The following is a 12981-nucleotide window of genomic DNA, read 5'->3' as shown; positions in this document are numbered from 1 at the left end:
GTGGTGGGTTAAAGTCCTTTGTCATGTACGGGAATGCTGAGTTGGTCCATTAAATCATCAACACGTGCTTGTAGTGTTTCTACTATGTCTGCAGATATGAATACGTGTGTATCGTCCAGGTCCTGGATAATAAACTTCCTGCCGAGTGCGAGTGTCTCATCGAGGTGCAGCAGGAACTGTTTCATCGCCGGGTCGCTGGAATTTGAAAGAACATGTCTAAGAAGAGAGGTTTAAGTGCAGAAGAAAAGAGAATTAGGATGTTGGAGATATTTCATAACAGTAAAGATTTCTTTCAACTAAAGGTAATTTCTCAAACAAATTTTTCAGTTCACATTGATGTTGCAAATATTTTTTTAATTTTTTACTGAAGAAATAAATTTCTATTTCAGGAATTGGAGAAAATAGCACCAAAGGAGAAAGGCATAACAATGCAGTCTGTGAAAGAGGTGATACAGAGCTTAGTTGATGACCATTTGGTTGATTCAGAGAAAATTGGGACTTCAATATATTTTTGGTCATTCCCAAGGTAAATACATCCTTATTATGTTATACTTAGATTGACTAATTTGACTTGAGTTGGTGAAACTTAAAATTATTTACCTTTAGTTAGCACCATTTCAGTTTATCTTCTAAAAATAAACAGTGCCTCTGTTCAATCTTTGGAAAAATAATGATCATGAAAACAACCTTGTATTTAATTGTTAAATTTAGATTTGAATAGGATTATAAACATTTTACCCTAATAATCAGAACCATATTTTCCTTGGCAGATTTAACATTTTAAACTTCATTTATAACTAATGAATAATGAAGACTAGATAAAATAGGACATTAAAATTTTTCAGATTGTTTATAATGTTAAAAAAGTAAATATTTGGTTACAGTAAAGCAAAAAATGTGAAGAAAAGGAAACTGAATGATTTACAAAGTGAAGTCGATGATTGTGCCAAGAAGTTGAAAAAGACAGAAGATGCCATAGCCCATGAATCAGTAAGGCAGATATTAAGATACATTATTTTAATTTTATTCTTAAATTCTGGAGTTTATATAGTTTTCAAAATCAACAGGTTGGTCGTGAAGCCAGTGATGAAAGAACAGAGACACTATCAATGTTAGAACAGCTTCTAAAACAAGAGGAAGGGCTGAAGAAGGAACTACAAAAGTATAGGGACTCTGACCCAGAGTACATAGCTCAACTAAAAACTGAGACTGAGGTAATGTAACAGTTTTTACAATCCAAACTAATAATTTTTAGATTCTTATCATTCTACAATCTAATCATTGTATGTTTAGAACTATTCATAAGTACAATAATGATTAATACCTACATATTAGCAACTCAATTTTTTAATGTAGGTAGAATGTAAAAAAAACTGTCTTCAACTGTTGGCTTTCTTTGAAAACTGACTTACAATGAAAAATTAGTGTTAAATAGCTGATTTATTAGACTAGTCAATAAATTGAAGTGAACATCAACGTTCACAAAATGTTAATTTGTTTGCAGGAGCTAAAATCAGCTATAAACCGTTGGACAGAGAACATCTACACTTTGAAGTCTTACATCAAGAACAAGTTTCAAATGGAAAACGAAGCCATTGACCAGGCCTTCGGCATCCCTTCGGATTTAGACTACATTGAATAAACCATAGTTGTTTTTAGAGGTTATGTTTAGAAAAACAAATGATTCAGATTTAAAACCCTTGGAATTGTTTTGGTCATGCTTATTTCCTACAAATTAAATGTTAGAATACCAATTCACTGATTTTAAAGCTTGTAAAAGATGGTTATAGGACCAAATTGTACATTACATACCACTCAACGAGAACTCCTTTCATAACATTCACCATGGTTCATTATTGTTGATTTTCCGATAAACACAATTATTGTTATATCCTATATGAGAAGAATTCAGTAAATTAAATTGGTAATATCGGCAGGTAGAAACAAAACAACACACAAATTAATGAAAAATCATTCACAATTTTATTTGACTTTTGGTAAATGACAGATGCTGTCATTTTGTGGCTACTTTATTTTAACGTTTGACGTTGTTTGATGTAATACCTTATTTTAACGTTCAAGTTTTTTTTTATTATAGTGTCACTGTGTCATGCGCAGTTCGGTTATCCGCTGAAAAAATTATGACCGATAACTACTGCAACTTCGTGACATGTTCGTGACCGCAAGCAGACTCTTTTATGCTCTTTGGCAGGCAGCGCAAAATAATTCATCGCCGCGTCGCGTCGTGTTCAGAAGCAGAAGATATTGAAAGACAGCAGCTAACGTTATGATTTAATTACAAACCTTCTCCTTTATGACCTGTTTGGTGTACTTAGTGGTTCGCGTATCGAACTGCTAAGCCAGAGGTCGCGGGTTCGATATCCGTATTGTGGTCTGCTGGTACGCATAGTACAAGCTTTGCTTTAGGCCTACTTACATGGCGCAGCTGCGCAGTGAGAAATGTATAAAAGGATAATTTTATTCATTCACAAAAAAAATTAGTCGACCTACACTCCGACACTTAATATGTGATCAAAGGATACGTGGCGCATATGGGCACGCAGGTGAGGTGATTTCATCCAAGTGAAGGATCCAGGAATAGACCAAATTTTAATTGGTGGCAAAACAAATGCATGGGTTTTACTTACTGCATGGTGTAAAAGTTTATCAGTAGCCGTGACATGAAACGACAAACAAAATGTCTGCAAGATACGGTATCATAATTTCATAAACAACGTAGCGTATCTCTATGCCTACACCCAACAGCCATTACCGGCTTCTGTTCACGTCAATTACGTAGGTGTTCTGTGTGCTTAGCCGACACGATTTTAATATTAATACTAACCTACTTGTCCAATATTGTCCATATTAGTCACATGTGATAACAATATCGACTTGCCTGTCTTGCCTGGGTAAAGTTAGGTCACAGAATACATTAATATTAATAGGTAAGGTACTAGGTATCATAATAAAATCGCGTCTTGTTGACTATACTCTTTGGTTGGATCTTATTGATATAGATGACCCACGCTGAACTGTCCCACCAAACTCAATGACAGGAGGGCGCTACCATCGTTCAACTATAATATGGTTTCTATAGCCTGACCAGGAACATAAAAACCCTGGCATAGAGGCGCGTCAATTGCATTTGATAGTGCAACACTGAGTACAGTCGTACCTGTGTTAAATTAATAGGCTAACTTTATGTATCAGGATTCAGGATTACGGGCTAATTTGATATTTTCATAAATTAATGAAAAAATATTATTATAGGTAACCTGGTTTAAATTTATAAATTAAATGAAAACATCAATGGAGCTAGTAGGATTTATTTTATTATTCATCAATAATCAAATTCAGAACTTGAATATACAACTGCAATGTCTGCTCATGAACGCATAAAACTCGGTACTTCTTTCCCAACTCCATAAAATTCAACACTTAGAAAGTGACCAAAAACTTTAAAATAGGTAGTTGAAACAAACAACAGCTAATTTTCATAGTGGACTGTACTATACGATAAACATGTCAGTCAATTTGACACCCTTGTCGGAAAAATTATTCAATGAAAATATTGTCCGAACCCTTAGTATTTCTGTTCGACAAATACTTTAACACATTGTGAACCACTTTTCTTTCACGACTATAAAACGATTTTAGAAATTTAAATTCACAAAATCAATAGCACACTTTAAAATAAAGTTTGTTTACACTTTGACAGCAATAGACTGACATGCAAGGTGACATGTCAATGAAGTTTTCAGTTACTGTTGCCATTAAAAGAAATTAGTACCATTAGTTTTCCGCAACATGGCGAGGGTTTTTATGTTCCTGGTCGGGCTATAACATGGCAAAAATCGGAACCAGCGATCCGGTATAGACGGTGGCGCCCCGCTGTCAATGTCATGGATAGGACAGTTCAGTATTTTGGAACTATAAGAAAGAAGCGGAAGACGGGTAAAGTAACTGTACGGGTAGGTGTCAGTAGACCAACCGAGTGTACATAGTAGGTACCTCTAGTTTAAAGTTCCTTATGCACGTTTTCACCATTAATCCCTAATTTTTAAGTGACCACTATTGAGAATAATGATAAACTGTTTGTAGATCAACTTGCTTTTATTTCAGCACATTTTATATTAAAACAAAATTAACACCGGTGGGACGCTCGGCGCGACCAGAGAGAAGAAAAAAAGATTGACACTAGTGAAGTGCAAATCAATTGACGATCATAGTGTTGTGCTTTATGTATTTCAACACTCCTCCTCAAATTTAACAATAACGTCTTAAATTTGCTACTTGTAAAGCACCACACTATGTCCCCAAATAAAAACACAATAGTTAGACTATAACAATTACAGCTTTTACATAGTATTCTTTAGTTATCTATCCATACATTTATTACAAGTTAACTTAGGTATTTATGTAAGTATTTATCCTATTTATCTTATTAACCATTTACTTTAACTTATTTAATTATACAATACTAATTTGTTTTACTTTTCAGGTAAGTATATAATCTTAAATCTCACAACAGTCAGCGTTATTACACCTTTTTATATTTACTCATATCATTAATTACTTTCTTTAAGTTAAATTAAACAAAATACAACTCCTCCTGAATGTATATAACTTTTATAAAGTTTTAATAAAGTATTTTTAGTTACTAACTCATAAAGTGATTAACACAGTTTACAAACTTTTCTTTACATAAGCTTTTAGTCATTAAATCTGCTAAGTTATCATTTGAATTTACATATTCAATGTTGATGATGTTCTTTTCAATAAGATCTTTCAAGAAATGAGCCCTTATATCAATGTGCTTAGTTCTTTTAGAATTTTCGTAACTTTTCGACATAGATATGGCACTTATATTATCAACAAGTAAAATAGCATCACTATTGATGCTCAGGTGTTTGCTGAGGCCCTTGATGTTTACCAGCTCCTGTGCAGCAGCAGCAGCAGCGACGTACTCCGATTCAGCGGTGGATAGCGCCACACACGATTGCTTTTTCGAAAACCAAGCTATTGGGTTCACTCCATGTAGTATTATGCTGCCGCTTACGCTTTTCCTGTCGCTTCTGTCTCCAGCCCAGTCTGCATCAGAGAATCCATACAGGTTTGTATCTTTAGTCTTTCGAAATATTATACCTTTATCTTTGGTTTCTTTTAGGTAGCGTAGCACTCTCTTACTAGCTTTCTACAGTTGTTCATTTGGTTTATCTAGGTATCTACTCAGATAGGATACCACAAATGTCAAGTCCGGTCTCGAAGTCACAGTTAAGTATAGCAGGCTTCCAATCAATTCACGGTAGGGTACATTCAGTATTTCTTCATTATCATTTATTTTTATATTGTAGTCTATTTCCATAGGTGTCTTCATTCCTTTGCAGTCAGTCATATTATATTTCTTTAGTATTCTCTCTATCATATTAGTTTGTTTTATTTTTATAGAGTCTTCATTTCTCTCAACTTGCATGCCTAAAAATGTTTTCATTTTTCCTAGGTTCTTCGCATTGAATTGTCTAATTAATTCCTTTATAGTAGTTTCTCCATTTCCAATAATGAGAATATCATCGACGTATATCAACATCCAGCAGTCTTTTTTGTAGTACATACAGTAGTCGTATTCTGACCGTAGAAATCCATTTCTCTTCGCGAATTCATCTATAGTTTCATTCCAACATTTAGGAGATTCTGTCAGTCCATACAATGCTCGCTTCAGTTTCAACACTGTATTTTTATTTTTAGTTTCATATCCTTTTGGTACTTTTATGTATACATCCGACTTTAGCATTCCATTCAAAAATGCGGTTGGTATGTCTAGTTGTACAATTTCAAGATCTTCTTGTACTGCTTTTGAAATAAACATTCTTACTGTAGCATGTCTCGCAACTGGTGCATAATTATTTTCAAAAATATCTTCTTTCTTCTGTTGAAATCCTCTCACGACTAACCTTGCTTTCTTAGTTCCTTCTTCTTTTTCTTTAAAAATCCACTTTGTATCTATTGATTTCATTCCCTTCGGTAATTTTGTTTCTTCCCATGTTTCCAATTTCTCAAGTGCTTGTAATTCATGATTTATTGCTTCTTTCCACTCAGTATTCTTTATTGCTTCTTCATACGAGTTTGGTACACTGGCGCTTAGACAAATGACGATATTACTTTCGTATTGTTGTAGATATGCAGGTCGTTTCACTATTCTTCCTGCTTTAGTACAGTATTTTTCTTCATCTGATTCTTCAGTTTCTTCACTTGAACTTTCATTTCTTTCATCATTTCCATTGTCTGTATCTATTTCTTCTTCTTGTTGTAAATACTTTCCTTGTTTAATTTCTTCCTTCTGACTGTATTGAAAATCAGTTTCATCGAATTGCACATCTCTTGACACAATAATTGAGTTATTTTCCGGATTCCACAGCCTATATCCCACAGTACCATAACCAACCATCCTTGTTTCTTGCGCTCTTTTATTCAATTTTCCTTGTCTTGGTATGATAGTAGCCCACACTCTTGAACCAAATACTCGCAGTCGTGATAAGTCAGTTTTCCCATATCTCATGAAGCATGGTGTCTTGAAATTGATCGCCCTTGAAGGAGATCTGTTCAGTTGGTAAGCTGCGCATTGTATCGCTTCACACCACAATGACTTGGGCAATTTTGTCTCTGCAAACAAAGTTCTCACTTTATCACACAAGGTTCTATTTAAGCGCTCCGCCACTCCGTTTTGTTGCGGGGAATAAGGTAAGGTATATTCCAATCGTATTCCTTTATTTCTACAAAAGTTTTTCACTTTAAGTGCTGTAAACTCTGCGCCATTGTCACATCGAATCCTTTGAACTTTATTACTTATGTCATTTTCCAACCTTCTTATGTAATTTATTAATATATCGGTTGCTTCAGATTTATTTACCATTGGAAACACTACGCAAAAATGAGAGTAATCATCCAAAATAGTCAAAAAATATCTCTCACCGTTAAGTCCACATTCTCTGACAGGTCCTGCTATATCGGTGTGTAACATTTCACCCACTCTCCTCGATCTTGGTTTTGATGTCTCCTTGAACGGTCGCCTTGTAGCTTTCCCCTCCATACATGGGCTGCAAACTTTATTACTTGTTGGTAACTGCATTATACCTAAACATTTTCTATTTAAATGTCCTAATCTTTGATGCCAGATATTATTGGAAAGATCATCATCACACTGATTACTAGCATTACTCATGTTACATTTTACAAAATTTATATTTGCATTTAATTTATACAACCTGTTTTCGCAATAGCCAACCAAATTAACATGTGTGCCCTTTATTATGACATTATTTTTGTTAAAATTTACCAAAAATCCAGCTTCAGTTATTTTCTTTACAGATAATAAGTTATAAGTGACATTTTCAACAATTAATGCTTCTATTTTTATGTTATTATTTTTATGTTTAAATCTCAAGGTTCCAATTTTATTGGTTGTTATGTATTGACCATTTGCAACAAATATTTTTATATGTTTATCCAAGCTTTTAACATTTGACATGTACTTTTCATAATTATTACTTACAATGTGTTGTGTACAACCGGAATCCACAATAAAATTAATTTCAAAATCATTGCCAGCAGCAGTTAACATCTCTTGTTCACTCGCAATGAAACTCAGGTCACTTTGATGTAGTAAAGATGACGGTTGATATCCTCTTGATCCTCGTCCTTGCCTTCCTCGGCCTCTGCCACGGCTCCTTGCATTATTCCTCCTCTGCTCCGGTACTTTTTCCTTATTTTTGCATTCGTATGATTTGTGGCCGGGTTTTCCGCATGTATAACAGGTGATGAAAGCCTTTTCTTCGTGGTCTTCATTACTCACATTTAATTTAGTTTGTGCGTCGAGTAGTCTCGCTTTTACAAAGTCAAAGCTCAAACTCTTCTCCGTTGCCATTGTTTCAATTGAGGTTATGACATGATCATATTCCTTGGGTAGTGAAGATAGCAGGTAGCAAATTTTGTCGTCTTCTTCTATTTGTACGTCAATGGCTTGTAGATCGCTTATTATCGAGCAGAACTTGATCAAATAAGTCTGTAATGGTTCTGTGCATTTCATGGACAAAAGTTTTCTCTTTAGGTAAAATCTATTATATACGCTTCTTCGTTCGAAGTTATTTTCCAATAACGTTAGCATTTCTTTTGCATTACACGCATTTCTTATAATTTCCACATATTTGTCGGAAATGCACTGAGCTATGAGTGATTTGGCTCGGGCATCATCCTTCATGAATTGTTTGTCATGTTCCTTTGTTTTGTCCTCCTCCAAAACATATGATACACCTTTTTCCTCCAATATCAATTTCAGACGAAATTTCCATGTGCTGAAATTTGTGTTCTCATTTAGAAGTGGCAAAGTGGTAGCCGCCGCAGCAACGCCCGCAGACGCCATTTTTGTCGAAGTCACACTCACAATGTGCTACCACAATTTTCAGGATCGCAACCCCTTTTATTGTTCCGTTATCCACTGTTGTAGCTAACTACGCTCTGCTACCATATTGAGAATAATGATAAACTGTTTGTAGATCAACTTGCTTTTATTTCAGCACATTTTATATTAAAACAAAATTAACACCGGTGGGACGCTCGGCGCGACCAGAGAGAAGAAAAAAAGATTGACACTAGTGAAGTGCAAATCAATTGACGATCATAGTGTTGTGCTTTATGTATTTCAACAACCACTATGAAAACAAAGTTCCTGTTATGTGTTACCATAGCGGTCACCAAAACGGGCATTAGTGTATACTTACAAATTTCATTGCAATAAATAATGAAATACCTAAATAACTTTCTACCAGAGTTCCTGTGGGAACCAGGTAGGTAGCTTGGTTTTATCTAAACTAAGTAGATACTTAAGCTAGTATTGATTTTAAAAAATCTCCGTACTCAAGTTTTTATACCCAACTGTACCCGGTTGTCCTGCGAGTCTACTTTCTAACGCTGTCTTTGTACTAGACTTTTATTTCTATTCCTGTCTTTCAGGCCAGCATTCTTCTATGAGAGAGAGAGAGACAGAGAGAAGAAAACATCCGAAAATACACAAACAGCAAATTATTTCTCCAATAAAAGATCATTTTCCGAGGGTCATGGGCAATTTTAGTGCGGAAATACATGTTATTTTGTTCATTTAGGCAAGGGATTACATTACGCACAGATGGGAAGAAGGGAGCAATATGCGAAGTTTGGGAAAACTAACGCCCATATTCACAAACGATGCTTGCTGTGAAGCAGAAAATTGAACGCACAGCATTGAATAGAGCTCTGTGATTGGTTCGTGTGTCACCCTGTGCGTTCACGCGCTCTATGGGACCTCATAGTATGTTTGTGAATACGGGCGTAATTTACTTGAAGTAGGTAGGTACTATTAAAAACAGAACTAATTGTGTTATAAAATGTTATAATTATGTCCACAAAGTGTTCATTAAATAATTTAATGTGAGTGAGAAATAATTTTCCCGCGCTGTGACACAACTTCCTACTAATATTATAAATGCGAAAGTTTGGATGTCTGCATGTTTGTTACTCTTTCACGCAAAAGCTGCTGAATGGATTTTGTTGAAACTTTACAGTATTATTGTTTGTAACCCAGATTAACATATTATTTGCCGATCAGTGACACTGAATTTCACGCGGGTGAAGCCGCGGGCAAAAGCTAGTTAATACATAAAAGCTTGTTTACTCCTAAAAGTTACTGCCTTGCGAAAATATTCAGTTAAGTTATTTTAGTAAGCGAGAAGCGGCATTCCGACGAGTAAGCTGCCGGCGCGTTTGAAGGTAGCAAATAATTAATAATTAAACTAATTAAAAGTAGAACAACGGATATAATAGGAATACCACTTCTGTGTAAGAGAGCTTCTGACATGGCTGTGTAACGTGTAACTATCGTGTACTGTCGCTGACTCGTGATCCGAGGAACGCGGGATCGATCCCCGCCACCGCTCGAAAACTATGGTGTAAGTGTAACCACTCGTAACACAAGTATACCTATTTAGGGTACCACGAGGGGTTAACAGGATTATTAGTAATTGTATTTACAAATTACTAAAGTCTTTAAAGAAAAAAGGTTGTAAGCTGCAGGCTAAATAAGAGATTTCGCGTTGTGTAGGTAAAAAAAACATCGCTTTATAAATGTTACAAAACAACTAAAGAAAAATTAATCATAAAATCCGCCCACTACTGAAACTTTTCTTGTCGTAGACTATGAACATGCATTCTCGTAGAGCGCCCATTGTGTAGCTGCTACGCCACACCGTAGCTATCATGTTCAAAGATTCGTAGCTACAGTTCAAATCAGGCGGCGGCGCGTGCCGGCCGAACGGAGGCCCGTAGGCGCGAACTTCTATGAGATCGCGAATCCGTGATTCGAAATTTGAATTCAAATTTTAAAATTCAATTTGGTTTTTGAACATTAAAATTCGAAAGTAGTGTATTGTTTTTTTTGTAAGTATTTTATTTACGGACAGTTGGTGCGTTGAAAAGTTTTAAAAAGTTTCCAAGTGAGTCTAGTTTTACTGTGCGAATGTTACGTGTTTGTGTTAAACTGAAAATAGTGAAATAACACTTCCAAAAAGTTTTCGTAAACAGGTAAGTTGTTTTTTCTTTCTAAAAAAGCTGTTAAATTATATTTTTCTTTGTCAGAGAAGTTTTAATCTTACTCGATTTTAGGTCGTACCTAATATTTTTATGGAAATACTGAATCCCAACTAATATTATAAATGCGAAAGTAACTCTGTCTGTCTGTCTGTCTGTTACGCTTTCCCGCTTAAACCTCGCAACCGATTTTGATGAAATTTGGCATAGAGATAGTTTGAGTCCCGGGAAAGAACATAGGATAGTTTTTATCCCGGTTTTTGAAACAGGGACGCGCGCGATAAAGTTTTTCTGTGACAGACAAAATTCCACGCGGGCGAAGCCGCGGGCGGAAAGCTAGTAAATTATAAAAGTCAAAGATAATTTTTTGAAAATGTAATATTAACATCATTTAATTTTAAAACCTAAAATAAGCCGTTTTGTAGACAAATTGGTACTAATCTAAGAACTAGTTAACACTGTCATTTACAATTTTCACAAAACTTTGCGTTACCAAAGATCTTTTTTTTTTGGTTTCGTTCTTTCCTCTTGCAGGAAAAGGCAAAGGCATTCGCCATACAGCCATTACCAAAGATCTTCCTCGTAAGATACATTCAAGTGGAGAAGTTATTACTGTGAAATTGAAATTAATTATTACGTTATGGCTCAGATGAGCCCTAAGGTAAATAAGTAAATAAATTCAGTGACCAATAAGTATAATATTTTCAAAAGCCCCAAAAATTTGTGTAGATTAAATTTTATTTCATAGGTACCTATGTGAATGATAATAAAATACTAAGAACTTTTTAGTTTCTCTAAATACTACAAATCTTAATAAAATAAATAATTTGATAGGTAAGGTACTTACTTTATGTAAGAGTAGGTACCTAAGTAATTCATTATTATTTATTGTTAATTAGTTTCTTTTGCCAGCTCATAATTCATGAATGTACGAAAATACATCAAAAATAGGAGGAGCGTCGAGAGAAAATTAGCATTATTTATATGCTTGCATTATTCATCTTTGTTTTTATTAATTATGAATTAGGAAAGAATATACTAATGTGAAAATTTATTAGTAGTAGTATTATGCCGAATCGATCTAATAACAAGTTTAGAGATATTAGAGAAGGGCTAACTTTTGTTGCAATAAAATTGAACTGTGGAAATGAGGAATTAAAAGAAGGCCCAGTGAACTTATTATTTCACACAATATTGGGATTATGTTTTTGGAAAGAAATATTACATTACGTTGATTTTTGCAAGCAGAAGCTAGCGACAGTGGAATTTTGATAATATTCTATATATTTCCGACCAAAGACTTAAGTAGGTACTTAGTCTATGTATAACTACTGCAAAATTAATATTGCGTCATGAACTAATATATTGTTCAAAATTAATATTTTTAAATAACAACTTGAAAAAATCGAACTGCCTACGTAGCTCAGTTGGAAGAGCAGTTCGTTTTTTAAAGTTGTTTATTGAAAATTTAGTTAGAGAAGCGACTGTTCGCTAAGAAATTTTAATAAAAAATAATACATATGGGGGGATAAAAAATAGCCAAAATTGTCTCACGTAATTAATGGACGCTCCCTAATCTGTGCCAATAGAGACTGACCATGTGTCCAACAAATAGAGTCGAATATTGTGATGTGTGAGTGCTCAAATATTCGACATTTTGAGCACCGAACTATCTATTTAAATCTATCTGCGTGCAAAGTAATGTTGTTTAATTAAAAAAACATACCAACCGAATTGAGAACCTCCTCTTTTTGTTGAAGTCGGTTAAAAATAGATACCTACTAAGTTAATCAATTTTTTATCAAACTAGACACTACTTAGCGGTGCCCGCGACTTTGACCACGCGTGAAAAACGTTAGATTAATTTTTCCCGTTTTTGCAACACTTTTCATTGATGATTCGCTATTGTTCGCTACGCGTAATACTTTCCTCAATAAATGGACTATCCAACACAATACTTTTTCAATTCGAACTAGTTACTTGAGATGAGCACGTTCAACCACACAAAAAAAACTTGATATAATATTAGCAAAGTACGATTACCTATACCTATGTGTAGATTAGTAGGTATATGTATTTTAGTTAATAATAGAGCCATAGATATTTACAAAAATTGCCAGTTTTTATCGGCGCAGACTATGGATGGATTTGTAATCATCCCGAACCGCAGTTTACCAAGCTAGAGCATGATTTACAACAGATTAATCACGAGAGAGATGCCGAGACTCGAAGATCGTTCTAAGAAACCGCTCGCTTGATTGTGATTGCTTTTAACCTTTACATTTTCAGGATTAATCTCTGTTACGAATGAAAGGATTCGCCCGTAAAGCGCAATCGAATATATTGATATTATTATCGTACTAA

General features: G+C 34.7%; 3 protein-coding genes across 3 annotated transcripts in view; 2 read left to right on the top strand and 1 right to left on the bottom strand.

Moving 5' to 3' along the window:
* Positions 1-8: 8 nt before the first annotated feature.
* LOC135078524 (general transcription factor IIH subunit 5) lies at positions 9-2013 on the bottom strand. The gene is made up of 2 exons (XM_063973064.1): positions 1813-2013; positions 9-195 (listed from the first exon to the last, which is right to left on the bottom strand). Exons 1-2 carry the CDS (start codon positions 1845-1847, stop codon positions 9-11), a joined length of 222 nt encoding a protein of 73 aa, XP_063829134.1. The 5' UTR covers positions 1848-2013.
* On the top strand, positions 204-1805 carry LOC135078522 (meiotic nuclear division protein 1 homolog). The gene is made up of 5 exons (XM_063973061.1): positions 204-302; positions 390-526; positions 885-990; positions 1068-1214; positions 1505-1805. The coding sequence occupies exons 1-5, from the start codon at positions 213-215 to the stop codon at positions 1640-1642; spliced, it is 618 nt and encodes a 205-aa protein (XP_063829131.1). The 5' UTR covers positions 204-212; the 3' UTR covers positions 1643-1805.
* An 8320-nt stretch (positions 2014-10333) lies between the features above and the next one.
* The window catches only part of LOC135079005 (neuropeptide CCHamide-1 receptor), a 280696-nt gene continuing 278048 nt past the window's right edge, over positions 10334-12981 (top strand). Inside the window, exon 1 of the mRNA XM_063973623.1 lies at positions 10334-10611. The gene's annotated coding sequence lies outside the window, so the exon portion shown is untranslated. The remainder of the gene's footprint in view (positions 10612-12981) is intronic.

The sequence above is a fragment of the Ostrinia nubilalis genome, chromosome 15 (genome assembly GCF_963855985.1).
Source record: "Ostrinia nubilalis chromosome 15, ilOstNubi1.1, whole genome shotgun sequence".
Classification (NCBI taxonomy): domain Eukaryota; kingdom Metazoa; phylum Arthropoda; class Insecta; order Lepidoptera; family Crambidae; genus Ostrinia; species Ostrinia nubilalis.
This window is presented reverse-complemented; position numbering and strand designations above follow the sequence as displayed.

Excerpts from the sequence above, each read along its gene's own strand:
- LOC135078522 (XM_063973061.1), top strand. The coding sequence starts at position 213 with ATGTCTAAGAAGAGAGGTTTAAGTGCAGAAGAAAAGAGAATTAGGATG. Across the intron at positions 527-884 it reads TATTTTTGGTCATTCCCAAG|TAAAGCAAAAAATGTGAAGA; the intron begins GTAAATACATCC and ends ATTTGGTTACAG. Across the intron at positions 1,215-1,504 it reads AACTAAAAACTGAGACTGAG|GAGCTAAAATCAGCTATAAA; the intron begins GTAATGTAACAG and ends ATTTGTTTGCAG.
- LOC135078524 (XM_063973064.1), bottom strand. The coding sequence starts at position 1,847 with ATGGTGAATGTTATGAAAGGAGTTCTCGTTGAGTG. Across the intron at positions 196-1,812 it reads AAAGGAGTTCTCGTTGAGTG|CGACCCGGCGATGAAACAGT; the intron begins GTATGTAATGTA and ends TTCAAATTCCAG.